Source organism: Garra rufa, chromosome 8 (genome assembly GCF_049309525.1).
Source record: "Garra rufa chromosome 8, GarRuf1.0, whole genome shotgun sequence".
In the NCBI taxonomy this organism is placed as follows: domain Eukaryota; kingdom Metazoa; phylum Chordata; class Actinopteri; order Cypriniformes; family Cyprinidae; genus Garra; species Garra rufa.
The window spans coordinates 45,231,581-45,250,751 of NC_133368.1; the positions used below are offsets into that span (position 1 = coordinate 45,231,581).

The 19,171-nt window shown below is 36.6% G+C and overlaps 1 protein-coding gene across 1 annotated transcript in view; it reads right to left on the reverse strand.

Moving 5' to 3' along the window:
- Nucleotides 1-19,171, reverse strand: part of LOC141340213 (junctional adhesion molecule-like) — a 47,905-nt gene that overhangs the window by 1,617 nt on the left and 27,117 nt on the right. Inside the window, exon 6 of the mRNA XM_073845138.1 lies at nt 763-875. Coding sequence (XP_073701239.1) covers nt 763-875 — 113 coding nt within the window. The remainder of the gene's footprint in view (nt 1-762; nt 876-19,171) is intronic.

The window sequence follows — 19,171 nt, forward strand, 5'->3', positions numbered from 1 at the left end:
TATTTATAATAAATTTTAATTTTAGTATCACTTTAGTTTAGAACCAAATGCGCTTGCGGCATTCTGAAAAGTTGAGATGTTTTTATCTCGATACGGCGCGGGCGCGGGCGCGGCTGGAAAAAACGAGCGCGTCACTTCCATTATGAGCACGCTAACCGCGCGTCTACATTTGAAATAACGAACTTGAGCGCGCAAAAGACGCGACATGTGAACGGCCCCTTATACGACGCTGGCGCATCCTCCAACTCCTGGCAGCCTTCCTAATCTCTCCCACTTGCCATTTCTACACGTGACGCAACCTGCAGCACTCCACTTTTACTGTCTGTATGTCCACACACACCTCTTATTTCGCGCAAAAAGGACACTCACTACGTGCACGAGGCTACATTGTGCATGCGTTGAACCGTGTGAGGCACACACGCTCTGAACCGAGACAAGCGAACCGAATGGTTCGGATGTTTTTTCATGTACCGTGCCACCCCTAATATATAGGTATATCATCATCGCAATTTACAGTATCTCATATGCTATTTCACTGAACACCGCACAGTGGCTTTCCCACTAGCCATAGATGCTGGTTAGTTTATGCGGCAGCAATCAATTTAAAAGAGCATTCAGAGGAAATAACAGACCCACTGAAAGCAAATCTTTACAGCGAGGCGTTACAATTGGCGGTAAATCAAATCAGCAGGCTGTTAAGGGTCATCTACTACATATCTGACTGATAAACCCGCAGCCTGAGGGTGCAAATGCGGGCCCTACCATCTCAGGCCCAAAGATAACAAGCTCCATTTCAGAGCGGCTCGGGCTGCGAGACTCGCACCGCTCCAGCGCCTCAGCCAGCGAGCGCTTGACCGAAGCGACCAGCAGAAAGTCTGAGGATGATGGTGGCTTACAGCGCACCATATGTCACTGCCGCCAAGTCTTTCTCATCCCTGTGAGCCATGCCAAGTGGATTTTCTGTCCAGTCAACCTAGCGCTCCCGAACGGCTGTCAGAATATCAATTACAATGCTTCGTCTCTGTGATCTGCAGGGAGTGAAGTCACAAGCTGGGATGAGACGCTGGGACAGGGACGACTGGATCGCTCTTATCTGACGGAGCTGCTTTGGATCTGGGAATTAAATCTGCCGATAGCAATCAGTACAGACTGGTCTTATCGAAAGAGTTAAAAGGTTTACAATTCAAATAAGCTACACGACACAGAACATGCATGCGAAGAGCCTCAGTCATGAAACACAAGCAGAAATAATTTCTGAATCAATAATTTATATAGTCTTCATTAAAGTGCCCCAATTATGCCATTTCGAATACTGCCTTTCATGCAATGTGTAACGTAATAGCTGAATGTAAACGCAAACGATCTGCAAAATTACAATGCCAAAGTGCATGATAAATAATGTTATTGTTTCCTAAAAGAATGAATCGATTCTGAATAGTGTAAATGAGTTGTAAGTAATTTGAATCCACTCATTTACATTATGTGCACCTTTAAAAAGATGAATCAGTACCCAGTTTATTTGGACCAGCTGGTGCCACTGAATCTCAAACTGTAAGTATGATAAATAATAATGTTTATATTTTCTATCAAGTGTTCAAAATACAGAACTACAACAATAGGCGTATCGTTTTGGTGTCATGATCGGGGCTGTGGATTTTCCTTTAGCCACCTGAGGTCGCCGTCCCACACTGCACTCCCTTGATTGTTCACGTGTCCTTGTCATCAGCACCTATCACCCACACCTGGTCACTATTAGGACTATAAGTATCTCCACTACTCATTCTGATTTCAGTTCTGCATTGTCTCCTGTCATGTTTGTTTTCTTGTTTCTGAGACTCCCTGACTTTTGATTATGTTCTGGATTTTGTTTATTTTGTGTTCGAGTTCTTAGTTTGTGCCGTGTTGGCCTTTTTGTTTGTTTATTTGTTTGTTATATTCATTAAAAACCTTTTACCTGCATTTTGGACCCAGACCCAGTGGCGCCTCCAAGGGGGGGCCAGGGGGGGCCGCGGCCACCCCTAAAATGACACTGGCCACCCCATTGGCCCCCCCAACCAGCAAGAGTGGAGTTTTTTAGAATAATAATTTTATTTTATAAATTAACACGGACATTGACAAAACACAATATTAGAAATAATAATAAAGTTCTATGATGTGTAATGTAGAATACGCTCTCAAACCCTCCACCTCTTGAGTTGCGGCGACTTCAAGCACTCTCACAAGCGCAGCCGCACCGCGAAGCATGCATAAATAGTTCAGTTTTGTATGCAATGACAAAGAGATTATATTATATTTCGTTTCGTTATTATTTTAAGTTAATTTAGAAAAGCGTTTGGAGCATTATTTTTGTTCGTTAAATGTTAGTTTTTGATTTTCAAAACGACCAGCGAGTCGATAGCCTATGTTTGATCAATTTAGCCTTCTCAAATAATCACGATTTGCCTAAAATAAAATCTCTGGATATCAAACTGTTCAATCATATTATATATGTTAGTTTAAACATTTAACCTATATATAAATGTACGCTGATAGACCCATATCCAATCGTTTGTGCATGCGGAAAGTGAAAGCTAATTTTGGGCTTTAAACTTTGTGACTTTATAAAAAAAGAAAACATAGAAGAAAACGTTCAGTGGGAGGGGAGGGGTTCGCGATGGGCTCCCCCTCGCCAAGGGCCTCTATTACTCTGTTCCACTGTGCCCCTGTCCGACGCCCCTGCATAGAAGATGCGCTTCTGTCCACGGCCATAGGCAGTAATGAGGTAACCGAGGTCCGGACCTCGGTCATTTTTTTATATTCAAAAATAAAATGTCAAGCTCTCTGAATGATTATTTAGCCGTTTAATTTAGCCGATTATTTAGCCACCTCATATATCACATCAGTGTTTGCAATTCATCTTGCTGCGAGAAGCCAGCGCAGTGAACGGGGCTTGGAGAGCGTTGAGTGAGAGCGCGGGTGCAGCCTCTGTTTGTTGCCAAATCCACCTATTATACGTGTTTTTTGACTCGTTTTTCCAATTTAGTGTGACACTTTGGGACGTTTATGAAGTGGAAAGTTGAACGTTAGTGTTAGTGATATTTTAATCATATTTACAAAACACAAGCTTTGAACTTATTTCGGATATCTTTTTTTTTTTTTTTTTTGTAATTGCTTGTGTTTCGTAGCAATATCTGGCAACATTGTACATTCATAAAAAAAGCTTATAGACTATCTGTAACTTAATTGCTGACAGGAAGATACCACAATCGGTAAGACAAACGCAGTGATCATCGTTATTATCTGAAAGAAATGTATAACACTATCAAAAACAATAACATAATACAAATCTGTTTGTTACAGAATGAAATATGCTACTGGCCAGCAGGAAGACTTCTCGTGCTCTTTAGTTAACCCTAAGTCATCAAAAAACATTAATTAAAGCAGTGTTTCTCAAGTTGAGAAACACTGCTTTAATTAATGTTTTTTGATGAATCTCAACTGGTGGTCGTGGAGTGTGCAGTCAAAGAAACAACAAACGTAATTCTTTTTTTTTTCTCTGACGCTAGACTAGTGCATTTGTGGGTGTTATTATAGCAGAATTCTTAACACCTTACTTCGGACCTCACTAATTTTCAAACCCTGGTTACGGCCTTGAACAGAAGCATTTTACAATAATTAACCGAAACCGAAAGCAAAATCTTTTATTAGGCTAAGAAATCCTTAAAAATGCAATTCTCTCTAAAGATGCGTCCAATGAGGAAATGGCGTGTCAGGATCGTCAGCTTAATTTTTTTTTAAATATTACCTTACTATTTCCCCCGACACATTCATGCTAATTACCTCTGCCTGTGCTTCGTGGCAAGCTTTAGGCTATTGCATGCGCATGATCGCGCAACTCTTCAAACTGCGCTTAAGGCAAGCTCGATGCTGCCGTCGGGCTCGGGCTGCACTTGTAAACTTGTGTCTATTTTGATGAATATGCCGATTAAATATCTATGCTTTCTTGTTTATTATTAATCTCATTTTAAATTTATTAGCACTCGAAATAAAGACGAGGTTATTTGCAGTTAAATTGCAGAGCGACTTTTTCTATTTTGCTCTGTACAGAGCATAGTAATACTTAAGTTTTAAAGCCTATAACTTTATATGCTACCAGAAATAATGCCAAAAATTATTGTCTTCAATCAGATTTAGGCATTCAATTTTTTGTATTGTATTGTGCCACCCTAACATTTTTACTGGCCCCTTTCGGCCACCCTATGAAAAAAATCCTGGAGGCGCCACTGCCCAGACCTCTCCTTGAGAAACGTGACAGAATGCAGAACTCCCTGATGGGTCCAGCGGGGAGGATTTTTTTTGAAGAGGCGGCGGACACACGTTTGGGGGCGGCAACTACCCACTCTGTTCCTGACACTGCCGGGATGTCATTCGAGGCGGCATCGGCCGCTAGATTCAGGTTTATTTATGCCTGCCTGGCGGCGGTGGACGTCCGCAGTGCCGAGACTGCGAGGAGACGCCCCGGCTTTGCGGAGGGGGTGGAATCACTCTTTCACGGGGAGGTGGCGACAACCACTATCTCCGTGCCTGAGAGAACGACGGCCGCTATCTCCGTGTCTGAGGCGACAATGCCCGCTATCTCTCTGCCCGAGGCGGCGACCTCCGCTATCTCCCTGCCCGAGGCTGCAACGTCCGCTATCTCCGTGTCTGAGGCGGCAACGTCCGCTATCTCCCTGCCTGGGGCGGCGGCGTCCGCTGTCTCCGTGCCTGAGGCGGCAACGTCCGCTATCTCCGTGCCTGAGGCGGCAACGTTCGCTATCTCCCTGCCTGAGGCGCCAACGTCTGCTATCTCCCTGCCTGAGGCGCCAACGTCTGCTATCTCCGTGCCTGAGGCCGCAACGTCTGCTGTCTCCGTGCCTGAGGCGGCAACGTCCGCTATCTGCGTGCCTGAGGCGGCAACGTCCGCTATCTCCGTGCCTGAGGCGGCAACGTCCACTATCTCTGTGCCTGAGGCGGCAACGTCCACTATCTCTGTGCCTGAGGCGGCAACGTCCACTATCTCCGTGCCTGAGGCGGCAGCGTCCGCTATCTCCGTGCCTGAGGCGGCAACGTCCGCTATCTTCCTGCCTGAGGCGCCAACGTCCACTATCTCTGTGCCTGAGGCGGCAACGTCCGCTAACTCCGTGCCTGATGCGGCGACGTCTGCTATCTCCTTGCCTGAGGCGACGATGTCGGTTGAGGCTCCGCTGGCGGCAAGGCATGCTCGCGGGACCCCGCTACACGGGCCTGGCCCGCCATCCCTCCCCCTGATTCACCTTCCCCCGTTCCTCCTCCCTCCAGATTATTTTGTTTGGGAACGCCTGGAAGCCGTTCCCTTGAGGGGAGGTAATGTCATGATCGGGGCTGTGGATTTTCCTTTAGCCACCTGAGGTCGCCGTCCCACACTGCACTCCCTTGATTGTTCACGTGTCCTTGTCATCAGCACCTATCACCCACACCTGGTCACTATTAGGACTATAAGTATCTCCACTACTCATTCTGATTTCAGTTCTGCATTGTCTCCTGTCATGTTTGTTTTCTTGTTTCTGAGACTCCCTGACTTTTGATTATGTTCTGGATTTTGTTTATTTTGTGTTCGAGTTCTTAGTTTGTGCCGTGTTGGCCTTTTTGTTTGTTTATTTGTTTGTTATATTCATTAAAAACCTTTTACCTGCATTTTGGACCCAGACCTCTCCTTGAGAAACGTGACATTTGGATATTGTTTATGTTTTTTTTAAAGGAATTTTTTTAGGAATTTTCTCCAAATAGTGGACTTCTATGGTGTCCGTGAGTTTGAACTTCCAAAATGCAGTTTAAATGCAGCTTTAAAGGGCTCTAAACAATCTCAGTGGAGGAAGAAGGGTCTTACATAACTCAACTAATTTTCTAAACTTTTTCTTAAAAAAAAAAATGTATATACTTTTTAACCTCAAATGCTTGTCTTGTCTACCTCTGTGATGCTCATTAGTACTCTGTGCACTCCAGTTTAATACAGTTACAGTATGTCAAAAAACAAACAAACAAAAAAAAAAAACTCCCATCTCCTTTGTCCTCCAACTTCAAGTACCAACCCAGTGTTCACAAAGTAAACATGCAAGGAAGGTCAAACACCCTTTACAAAAAAAAAGTAAAACAGAGATGTAAGATGATATTGAAGTTGGAGGAGAAAGTGAAAGTTTTACTGTTTGTACTTATTAATGTGTTTTTCTCTTATATTAAATAAATAAAAATAATTCTCTCTCTCTCTCTCTCTTGCTCTCTCTATACATAAACTATTTTATAATTATTACAATTTTATCCAATTTGAATTTGGATAATATATAATGTAATATATCATTTAAAACCTTGCAGTTTTTCATAATTGCACATATATTTACATACATATTAATTAGGCAAAGATTATATTTTTTGCCACAGAACTGGAATAAACAAAAGTTAGTTACTTAACAACAGATGTCATTTACACTAAGTGCAAATAGTGATAGACTATTTACACTATTTAAAAACACAAGTATTTTCTTTGAAATAATAGTAATCTATAATTTTAACCTATTCAATGTATTTTTTGGCTATTGCTACAAATAAACCTGTGCTACTTACGACTGGTTTTGTGGTCAAGGGTTACTTTTTTTATTAAAATTATTCAACGGATGCCGCTTTGGGACAATAAACCCCTTCCTACAACTTACCCTAACCTTAACCAATAACATGGGAGGCATGTTATTTTCCCCTTTTTGATTATTTCCTTCATTTATATATATATATATATATATATATATATATATATATATATATATAAAGCTGATTCAAACTCGGGTTGATCGCATCCAAAAAAAAAAAAAAAATTGCCATGCACTTTACTACCTACACCATTGAAGCTGTTTTATATTTCTTTTGCTTAGCTACGTTTCCATCACCCTGTTTTTATGCGCACTTCGAAGTATAGCATCAGAAACGAGTAATGGAAATGCCATGTTTCAAATAAAAATCCCTTAATTAGCAAAAAAAGTTTTTACACTCGCTTGAGTTGGTTTTTGACTTGTGCAAAAAAAATAAATAAATAAAATTACCTGACTTTGTGGTATGGGACAGCAAAACCTGACTAACCAGTGGACCGATCTTGTTCCACAGAATCTGAAATGTTGTTATGGTCATTTTAAAATGCCCGAGCATAAATTTATAATTGCCTCCAGGAACTGTCTTCCATAACTGTCTTCCCAAACAGCAGGCATCCACCTCCAAAAGCAATGACCATACTTACTGTGTTTTGTCTGCTCGTTCTGAGGCGCAATATGAAAATTATTATATTCAGTGTCTTCTCCTACTTTATTAGTGATATATAGTACCAATTTATCAGAAAGTGACAATTATTGTTCTCTTTGCCTTGTTGGATAAAAACAGAGCTACTCGCAAATGTTTTATGCAATATTCCAATTTTATATATAAAATTAAAAAACCTGCCCAACATTTTTCGGCTAGATATTCTGATTCTCTCAGAAATGCATCCTATATAGAAGTTAAGGGCCAGATTTACTAAGGCAAACCGCCTTTTGGTGTTAAAATTGTACTGTCAGGACACGCAGTGAAGAATTAGCACTGAAAAGGTGCGGACACAGTTATTTTTACGCCTGATCTTATTGAATATACATTTGTAGGAGTTCAGATGCAAAATTTATGAATCACGCTCCAACACTAATTTGCCCTGTTTAGTAAATCTTGCTCTAAATGTGACCCTGGACCACAAAACCAGTCTTAAGTCGCTGGGGTATATTTGTAGCAATAGCCAAAAATACATTATATGGGTCAAAATTATTGATTTTTCTTTTATGCCAAAAATCATTAGGAAATTAAGTAAAGATCATGTTCCATAAAGATTTTTGGTAAAATTCCTACTACAGATGTAGTATGCACAAAAATGTAATTTTTGATTAGTAATATGCATTGTTAAGAACTTAATTTGGAAAACTTTAAAGGTGATTTTCTCAGTATTTTGATTTTTTTTGCACCCTCAGATTCCAGAACTTCAAATAGATGTATCTCGGCCAAATATTGTCATATCCTAACAAATATATCAATAGAAAGCTTATTTATTGAGCTTTCATATGGTGTATACATCTCAGTTTTGTAAAATTTAACCTTATGACTGGTTCTGTGGTCCAGGGTCACAAATGTGTAGGTGATGTTTGTCTTTAAGGCTTGAAGCACAGCTGGTTTTTATCACATAGCAAGCAATTTCTATACGGCATCTTCAATTTCACAAACTATAAGTATGAAACGGATAGCTGCCACATCAGTTTGTCATAATTTGACATCATAACAGTAACATTCACACCAAATGCCTCCTTCTAGACAGCATTACATGATCAATGATGATCATCTGCCAGCATACGGCCTGATGTCGTCTTCTACAAAATCACACTTTGAGTTAGTCAAGGATTTCTAATGTGAGTTTTGAGGAAAAACAGGATTTCAGTGTTTCAAACATTGTAATGATTAATCTTTTTCCTCCTTAAAGGAAAAGTTCACCATAAAATTGCCATTTTCTCACCCACATGTTGTTTCCATAACACTAAAATGGACAAAAGGAGCGTAAAAGTGGTGCTTTACATATTCTAGTCTTCTGAAGCAACACAATAGCTCTGAGAGGAAATTTTGTGCAAGACTTGGAATTTTTGACTATAAAGAACCTTTTCTGCATTTGAAAGGTTCCATGGATGTTCAAGGTTCTTAATGGAACCATTGATGCCAATTAAGAACCTTTATTTTCAAGACTAAATGTTTACATTTGTAGATTAGTTCTCTTAGTTCTTCGTTCACACTGTGAATGACATAAAAGTTCTTGCTTGCAGATAAGACCCATAATGCAAAAGAAAAAATCTATGCAACAAAAGAATAATGTTAATTATAAATACTTAAAGCACAATTTTACTCAACATTGCATCACACCAAATGCTATATTATTAAAAACTCTTACTTAAATCAGTTGTTTGGCAAAAGCATTGCAATACGATCGGTTTTGCCATAATTTAAGTCTTACTGATATCAAAACAGTAACTTTCACACCAAATGCCTCCTTCTAGACAACATTACATGATCAGTGATGATCAACAGCCAGCATACAGATGTCGTCTTCAGCAAAATGACACTCTGAGTTAGACAAGGATTTCTAATGTGAGTTTAAAGAGAAAAGAAAACAGGATTTCAATGTTTAAAACACTGAAAGGATTCATCTTTTCTCTCCTTAAACGAAAAGTTCGCCATAAAATTGCCATTTTCTCACCCACATGTTGTTTCCATAACATTCTGAAGCAATACAATAGCTCTGAGAGGAAATTTTGTGCAAGACTTGGAATTTTTGACTATAAAGAACCTTTTCTGCATTTAAAAGTTTCAATGGTTCTTAATGGAACCATCGATGCCAGTAAAGAACCTTTATTTTCAGGAGTAAATGTTTACATTTGTAGATTAGTTCTCTTAGTTCTTCGTTCACACTGTGCTTGACATAAAAGTTTTTGCTTGCAGATAAGACCCATAATGTGAAAGAAAAAAATTATGCAACATAAGAAAAATGTTAATTTTAAATACTTTTGATTAATTAAATACCAAAAATAAAACGGAAAACAGTTCAAGGTAATAAAAAGGCACAATGTTACCCAATATTGCATCACATCAAATGCTACTGTATATCACTGAAAACTGATTTTTAAATCAGCTGTATGGCAAAAGCATTGCAATAAGAGCAGATTTCAGTGTTTAAAACACTGAAAGGCTTAATCTTTTTTCTCCTTAAAGAAACAGCTCGCCATAAAATTGCAGTTTTCTCACCCACATGTTGTTTCCCTACAAGTAAAATGGACAAAAAAGCGTAAAAGTAGTGCTCTACATATTCCACATAGTCTTCTGAAGCAACACAATAGCTGTGAGAGGAAATTTTGTGCAAGACTTGGAATATAGTGTCGCATGGGCTATTTTTATGTCACCTGGCAGTATAAATTACCATCCACTTGTTGTATGGAAAAGATCAACTATTATATTCCTGCCTCCTTTTGTGTTCCACAGAAGAAAGAAAATAATACGGGGCTGGAGCGACACTGAGGGTGAGTAAATGATGACAAAAAAATTTTATTTTTAGGTGAACTTCTCCTTTCAGCGGCGAAGTGGATGACAGATGTGTTGTATATGTGTGTGTGGTTGCGTGAAGCGGGAGAAGGTGTGCGGTAGGACGTGTTCGGGGATAGTTCTCTGGGTGTCTCTGAGGCAAGAACTGGAGCTTTGATCCTCCCTTTCTCTTTCACCGGACTGATGAGATGAGACTGCAGGAAGACTGCCTGCCTCGCATCAAATACTCTCTCTCCTTTTTATTCTCTCGCTCGTTCTCACACGTTTTTCCTCGTGCTTTTTTTTCAATCAGTCTGCTGTAACTCGATATGCTCACCTTTTCTCACTTTCTCTAACTCGGTGAGCTTTTTTCTCTCTCTCATTCTCACATTCATTTCTTTCCATTTCAATCTGCTTCTATGTGAGTCTCTGGCTCTGCTTCAAAACCCAGCAAGCTCTCTACATAGGCATCGTAGGTGTGCTAATATGAAAATCCAAGGATGTGTTTATACTTGGCAGGTTTGATTCGATTGAAACATATTCTGGTGCGATTGCTCTGTTAGTTCGGTTCAACTGAATAAGTGTGAACACTAGCTGGCATCCAAGTATTGGTGTGCACCAAACAAATTGAGGGTATGTTTAAATGTTTACATCGTTTCGTTCTTGGTTGCAGATAAAACTAGAAAAGCACTGATTGACAAAGTTATAGATGCATAATACTGTATAAAAAAAAAAAAGATATTTATAATATTTGATTTAGGCAAGGAAACTTGCACAACATTTCCCTGAATATAAACATGATTGCAATGTGACACTGAATTTATACAACAGTAGTTCAATAAACAAGGAGTTAAAATTAATTGACTTACAGTTTAAACACAATATTAACTATTTTTGCTCAATTTTGTCGACCAAAATAGTAATAATATTCATTCAAAGCCACAGAACCCAACATTTCTTATTTGTATCTTATTATCTTATTAAATGATTTACCTCAGCTTCATTAAACAACACTGATTTATTTGAATGGTAACAACTGAATTAATTAATACAGTGTAAGAATTTGATGTCAAGAAAATTGTAATCCGTGCATCTCTAGATAAAACCCCTTATGTTTTTGTTAGTGAGCAAATAAAAAAAAAAATCTATGCAACAAAAGAGAAATGTTATAAGTACTTCAAGGAACCACTTCAAGGTAATAAAAAGGCACAATTTTACCCAATATTGCATCACGCCAAATGCTATATTGTTGAAAACTCTTGATTTTTAAATCAGTTTACAGCAAATGCATTGCATTAAGATCAGTGAACAAAATCCACCCCAGATGACAGAAGAAGTAAGAGCAGAGCAAAAATAATAAAAAATCAAAGCCACAAAACTATTGTGTATCTCAGAGCGACACAGCAGTGTTGCATTACTGAATGAATCCATGTTTTTGAACAAATTAAATGAATCAATGATTCAGTAACCCATTCATAAAAGACAGTCACTTGCCGTGTTTCTGAATGAATCAGCCATTTAAACAAATTGGTTGAATGAATGACTAAATGACTAATTCATTAAAACCATCATTCGCCACCTATATTATTGAAAACTCTTGATTTTTAAATCAGTTTACGGCAAATGCATTGCATTTGATCAGTGAACAAAATCCACCCCAGATGGCAGAAGAAGTGAGAGAAATGTTCATTATAGATGTAAAAAACACTGATAACATATAGCTGAATAAGAAAAATCTAAATAAATGAAGCCAACATTTGTTGCGATATGTATTTTCATGCTTAACAGATTATCACATTGTTTGCAACACACTTACACTGAACTCCTCTGAACTGTGAAGCAAATTCCGTAACACATTACAATGTGCTCCAGTTGGCAGATAAAGTTGAATATTCATTTAAAAAATCATTAGACACCAAAAAGCACCACCAAAAACCATTTAATCTAATAAAATTGTTTTTAAAAACCTGTACACTACTGTTCAAAAGACTTTTAATGTTTTTGAAAGAAATCTCTAATGCTCACCAAAGCATTATGTGCTCTAAATACATTTTAAATATTGAAATATTATTACAATTTAAGATAAGTATTTTCTATTTGAATTTATTTTAAGATGTAATTTATTTCTGATTCAAAGATGAATTTTCAGCATCATTACTTCAGTCTTCAGTGTCACATGATCCTTCAGAAATCATTTTAATAGGATTCTTTGATGAATAGAAAGTTCAAAAGAGCAGAATTGATTTGAAACAGAAATCTTTTAGAATATAAATCTTTACTGTCACTTCTGATCAATTTTATGTAGAATTTCTAATTAAAAGTATTACTTTTCCTGACCCTAAACTTTTAAACACCTGTGTATTTCTAAATTTGCATGTGTGTTTCTGCTTATTAGAGTATTGTTTAGTAAGCAAAGACAACTGAAATAATTTGAGAGGCAATCCCATGATGCACTGCAACATGCTCAGCAGGGCAAAAAAAAAATCAAAGCCACAAAACTGTTGTGTATCTCTGAGCAACACAGCAGTGTTGCGTTACTGAATGAATCCGCATTTTTTGAACAAATTAAATGAATCAGCGATTCAGTAACCCATTCATAAAAGACAGTCACTTGCCTTGTTTCTGAATGAATCAGCCATTTGAACGAATCAGTTAAATGAATGACTAAATGACTAATTCATTAAAACCATCATTTGCCTCCACCTACTGGTGATTTGCTTTCATATTTAAAAGTATTATTGCATTTTCCCAACATTTCTTATTTGTATGATTAAAAATATTTAAAACATTAATCTTATTAAATGATTTACCTCAGCTTCTTCAAAGAGTCTGTAAATACATCTATTGCCACTTCCGTCACTTCCAGCTTCTGTTTCCTCTGCAGTGTAAATATAGAGGTTGTTGATACTTAAAAACTAAAAAATGTAGAACACTTCAAGGTAATAAAAAGGCACAATTTTACCCAATATTGCATCACGCCAAATGCTATATTATTGAAAACTCTTGATTTTTAAATCAGTTTACGGCAAATGCATCGCATTTGATCAGTGAACAAAATCCACCCCAGATGGCAGAAGAAGTGAGAGAAATGTTCATTATAGATGTAAAAAACACTGATAACATATAGCTGAATAAGAAAAATCTAAATAAATTAATAAATTAATGTATTTTCATGCTTAATAGATTATCACATTGTTTGCAACACGTTTACAACAAACTCCTCTGAACTGTGAAGCAATTTCGTAACACATTACAATAAAAAAAAAAATCCAATCTAGTACACAGTAGTATGCAGTAGACAGAAAAGGGCAGGTTATCTTTCTGTTTCTGGTTTCTGTCACTGCAGGCTGTGAGTTGGTCTCTTGCGTCACTCTCACACATCGTCCCCTCGCTGACAGACAGACAGACCTCTAACATGTACACAGCCAAATTAAATATGACGGATCCTTTGAGTAAACCTACTCTCTCCAGACTGAAATGCCACGAACGTCTGAATGAGGATGCACTGTCCCTTTTCTGGGTTTGTTTTTCAAGTTAAGTCCAAAGTAAACTCATTTTCCAGTTCTATTTGATGTTCAAACGGCATATGGATCAGCGTTTAACTCGTACACTCACCTCAGACCAAACAAGCAACCTACAATATTTATTTGTAGGTTTATATTATGTATAATCAACAGTGTTGAGGGTAACGCATTACAAGCAATGCAAGTATTACTTATATATATTACTTTTTCCAAGTAACTAGTAAAGTAACGCATTACTTTTTAATTGACAAGAAAATATCTGTTACTTTTTCAAAGAAGTAACGCCAGTTACTTTTCCCCCGCATTTATTGATTAAAAGCTCTCCTGTCCCCATGTTGAGAGAAATTGTTAATAAGATGTTACTTTAGTTCTAGAATAAATGTGCAAAACATGCAAAAAATAATCTCACTCACTTAAAAACAGATACAGTATTTCTCAAAATAAACAAAAATAGTGAAATGCAACGCAAACCTGCAATAATTAAATATGTTAAATAATACAAATATCGTTTATGCATTTAATCCCATTTTATTAACCAATGTTTTTGCCACCGACCTTCGATGATCCAATTCATCTATTCTAATAAGCAAAAAATTACTCAAGACAAAAATTACTTCCAACGTAAGTTACTTTTTTTAGGGAGTAACTCAAAATTGTAATGCATTACTTTTAAAAGTAACTTTCCCCAACACTGATAATCAAACTGATCAACTTCATGCATTTTAACTATTTTTTAAAAGGCTTCCAAACATTAACTACAATAATAACAATAGACTTGGAGGAAAAAAAGCAGTAAATTTAAAGGTTTCTGTGTTGTGTCTTGTGGAAATATGGTTTGTTTTATCCACTGTAAGTTAATTTTCGAGTTCTGTTTTATGTTTACATGGTTTCTGGCTTAAAAGGGTCATGAACTGCCTTTTTATTATTTTGTACTGTTCTCTGTGGTCCACTAATAATGTTATCAAGATTTTTACATAAAAAACATCATAATTCATAAGTAATAGGCTATTTTCTGTCCTGTTTTGACCCCACTCATCAGAATGCTCTGTTTAAATAGTCATGGCAGACTATAGCCGTCCTAGATGGACGCTGCTGTGATTTAGGTTAAAAATGCATAAATACTCCTGTACTCAGTACATATCAAATGATCTTGTGTGCTGTGACATTACTGTCAGATCCAATATAGCCAGTGCAGCATCATCTTTTAGTTTCACCCTTTCTGAAAATCCTGCGTTGAATTGTATCTTGTTTGTAAACAAATCTGTGGTAAAATAAAGTGAACAAAGGACCAAGTTCTCACTGACATGGTCTGGAAATTCATTACAAATCCCTTATCCACCTTTCCTAATGTTTAAGGAAGGCAATGCAAAGACTGTTTTTTCACAACTTGGCACTGATCAGCATCTTGTTGTATTCAGAGCCTTCTTTATCATTCGGTATCTGCGTAGGCCTACGTTTGCCTCTTATGTTATTTACGATAATAATGCACAAATCAGTGGGAGGGGCTAAACAGGCAGCGATTTAGAAGCAGGCGTTGATCTTTTTCTGTGGATGCGGTGTCATGGCAGACCAGCTTCATTATAAGATGTTTTTAGACTAGTTCTGAAACGTACAGGATGTTTTTATTGTACAATGACATCTCACATGTCAAAATATCAAGGGAATTTAGATTTATCAGTTTGTGACCCCTTTAAAGGCATATGGATAAATGTCTAACTTAAACACTCATGTGAGACTAAACAAGCAACCTACACTTTTAAAAATAATGGTGCTTTAAATGATTCTTCACATTTCTAAAGGACGTATGTCGAAAAACTCCCATCTCAATTTCTCCTCCAACATTGAAATCATCCTACATCACAGCAGAAGTACGACCCAATGTTTACGAAGTGAACGTGCAAAGTAGATCAAACACCCTTTACAGAAAAAGGTAAAACAGTGATATAGGATGATTTCAGGATTTCTCTCCATATAGTGGACTTTTATGGTGCCCCTGAGTTTGAACTTTCCAAAATGCCGTTTAAATGCAGCTTCAAAGGGCTCTAATTGATCCCAGCCGAGAAAGAATGCTCTTATCTAGCGAAACGATCAGTTATTACTAAAACAATTGACAATTTATATACTTTTGAAGCTCTGCTTCAACTCTTTGAATTCCAGTTCAAGGCAGTTAGTGTATGTCGAAAAACTCATTTCTCGAAAATCAAATTTTCTCCTCCAACTTCAGAATCATCCTACATCGCTGCAGAAGTACCGACCCAATGTTTACAACGTGAACGCGCAAAGAAGATCAAATGCCCTTTACAAAAAAAGGGTTAAAAACAGCGATGTAAGATGATTTTTTTTCGACCTACCCTAACTGTCATGAAACAGAATACACAGAGTTGAAGCAGAGCTAGACAAGACAAGCATTTTTTATTTTTATTTTTTAGAAAATAACAGATTGTTTTGCAAGATAAGACCCTTCTTCCTCAGCTGGGATTGTTTAGAGCACTTTAAAGCTGCATTTAAATTATATTTAGGAAGTTTGAACTCGCGGACACCATAGAAGTCCACTATATGGAGAGAAATCCTGAAATGTTTTCCTCATCAAAACATAATTTGTGACCCTGGACCACAAAACCAGTCATAAGGTTAAATTTTACAAAACTGTGATATTTACATCATATGAAAGCTCAATAAATAAGATTTCTATTGATGTATGGTTTGTTAGGATAGGACAATATTTGGCCGAGATACATCTATTTGAAAATCTGAAATCTAAGGGTGCAAAAAATCAAAATACTGAGAAAAACACCTTTAAAGTTGTCCAAATTAAGTTCTTAGCAATGCACTAATTTTTTACTAATTTTTTACTAATTTTTTACTAATTACTAATCAAAAATTACATTTTGATAGGTTTACAGTAGGAATTTTACAAAAAAATCTTCATGGAACATGATCTTTACTTAATTTCCTAATGATTTTTGACATAAAAGAAAAATCAATAATTTTGACCCATACAATGTATTTTTGGCTATTGCTACAAATATACCCCAGCGACTTAAGACTGGTTTTGTGGTCCAGGGTCACATTTCTTTACGACTGAAGAAAGAAAGGCATGAACATCTTGGATGACAAGGTGAAAGAAAGGCATGAACATCTTGGATGACAAAAGTGAAGAGTAAATTATCTTCTCCTTTATGTTTGTGTAGAACTGCTGTTGACTACAACACTTTCCGCTCTGGGAATCATTTGCTTCATTAAAATGCTTCAGTCAAGCAAAAACTGACATAAAGAGCCCTTTGTGCCCCAGCATCGCCACAAAACATCCCCAACAGCTGTGAGAATCATTCCCCCGGTCAGAACGATTCGGAATTAATGGGTGTTCTTCCTTACATTCCCGGAATCCAGTTTGAATATTTGAAGCGGCGTGCGTGATGTTGCCGTGGCCACCTGGGCAGGACTGGCGGAGTTCTATTGTTTCCAGGCGACAGCTTGCTCTTGGTTTCGCTGTCATTAGATTTGGAGCGGCTGACCTTTCAAATCCCAGCTGTCAGAGAGTTGATCATATCTAAAACCGTTACACACTGCAATTAGAGCCGGCTCGTTCTGAACCAGGCAGATTCATTTGACAGACACAGACAGATACTGCGCGCGAGAGAGCCATTAAACACAGCAGGGCTCAAACTCGCCTGTCATGTGGGAGTCAGTCCAAAGATGCTAGTATAATGCGAAGATTGAATTAGCGAGAAAGGAAAAGAGTAGAAAGATCTCTCCGGCAGCAGAGCAAAGGAGTGATCCACCCCTTACGCAGATGAAAGAATGGCCGACGAGAAGCAGTCAGATCTTTGAAGTGTGACGCGTAACGATAACGACTCAAACTAAGGCTGAAATATTTATCCAGCCGGGGCTCGCAAAGGCCTAGGGACCCTTCGCTGGAACGGGGCCGTGAGGAGAAGAGAGGCCAGCGCTCGGTCCCTCGAGGGCCGTCTGCTCTCACGAGCTTCGCTCATTTGCTCTGTGACTTCACAAATTGCTGCGAAACATCTGACTCACTGCCAGCTTAATTATGCATTTCTGCCGTGTTCAAAAAATAAAGTGGTATAGCATGAAAAGAGAGAAACAGATAGGGCAGAATGATGGAGAAAAGTCAATCCATTAATGGCCATGTTAACAGAAAATTAAAAAAGTTTCAATATTGCATGACTAAAGCAATCTTATCGATTGTTGATGTATTATCATCTGGAATTTTATAGCCAGCTTTTTGTATACTTGTTAAAGTGCTGCTTTTGAAAAAAGCATGTTTCTATACTATATGGGGTTGCTAGACAACAAGGCGGATGTGAAAAACTGATGATGGAGAAAATAGATATTAGAAAGATGTCAAATGCATCAAGAAATGCACAAGAGAGACACTGACAGCTTTAATTGCATTGCCTTCATTAACCACTAGCTGCTTTATGCATACAGTATAATATTCAGTATCGTCTTTTTTTTTTTTTTTGCTTTAATTGACAACCGACTTAATTGTCACCAGCATGATATCACAAAAATATATATAATAAAAGAATTTAGTAAAATAATAATACAATTACTAGTTATAATTAGTCAAAATTATTGTAACAATAAAACTAAATTAATTAATTAATTAATTAATATAAAATACATAGTTTTTATGAATACTAATATTATTATTATAGTTTTTAATTTTTTATATTTTCCTTTTTTATGAATTCATTTATTATTATTTTAATTCAATTAAATTTAGTACATCAAGTTAAACATTTGAAATGAGAAATGTTGCCTTTGCAACTAGCTAAAAAAAAAAAAATATATATATATATATATATATATATATTTTTTTTTTTTATATTTTACTTTATTTAGTTTCAGTTAATGTTTATTTTATTTAAAGTAACAACGTTGTCTTTTTTGCTTTAACTGACAACCTAGTTAATTGTCACCAGAATGATTTCACTAAAATATGTATAATAAAATAATTTAGTAAAATAATAATACTAAAAAAGAATGATTACTTGTTATAATTAGTCAAAATTAATGTAACAATAAAACCATGAAAACAAATAAATAAACCCATTAATATAAAATACATAGTTTTGTGAATACTAATAATATTATTATAGTTTTTTAAATATTTTCCATTTTTATTTTATTTTATTTTTAATTAATTAATTAATTAATTATTATTATTTTAATTTAATTTAGTACATCAAGTTAAACATTTAAAATGAAAAATGTTACTTTTGCAATTAGCTAAAATAAATTATTTCAATTTTTTACATATTTTCTTTATTTAGTTTCAGTTCAAAGTAACAACATTGTCTTTTTTTGCTTTAATTGACAATAAAATTGACAATTGCCTAGTTAATTGTCACCAGCATGATTTCACTAAAATATGTATACTAAAATAATTTAGTAAAATAATAATACTAAAAAAGTACAATTACTACATCAAATTAGTCAAATTTATCGTAACAATAAAAATAAGTAAATCAACCAATTAATATAAAATACATAATGTGTATGAATACTAA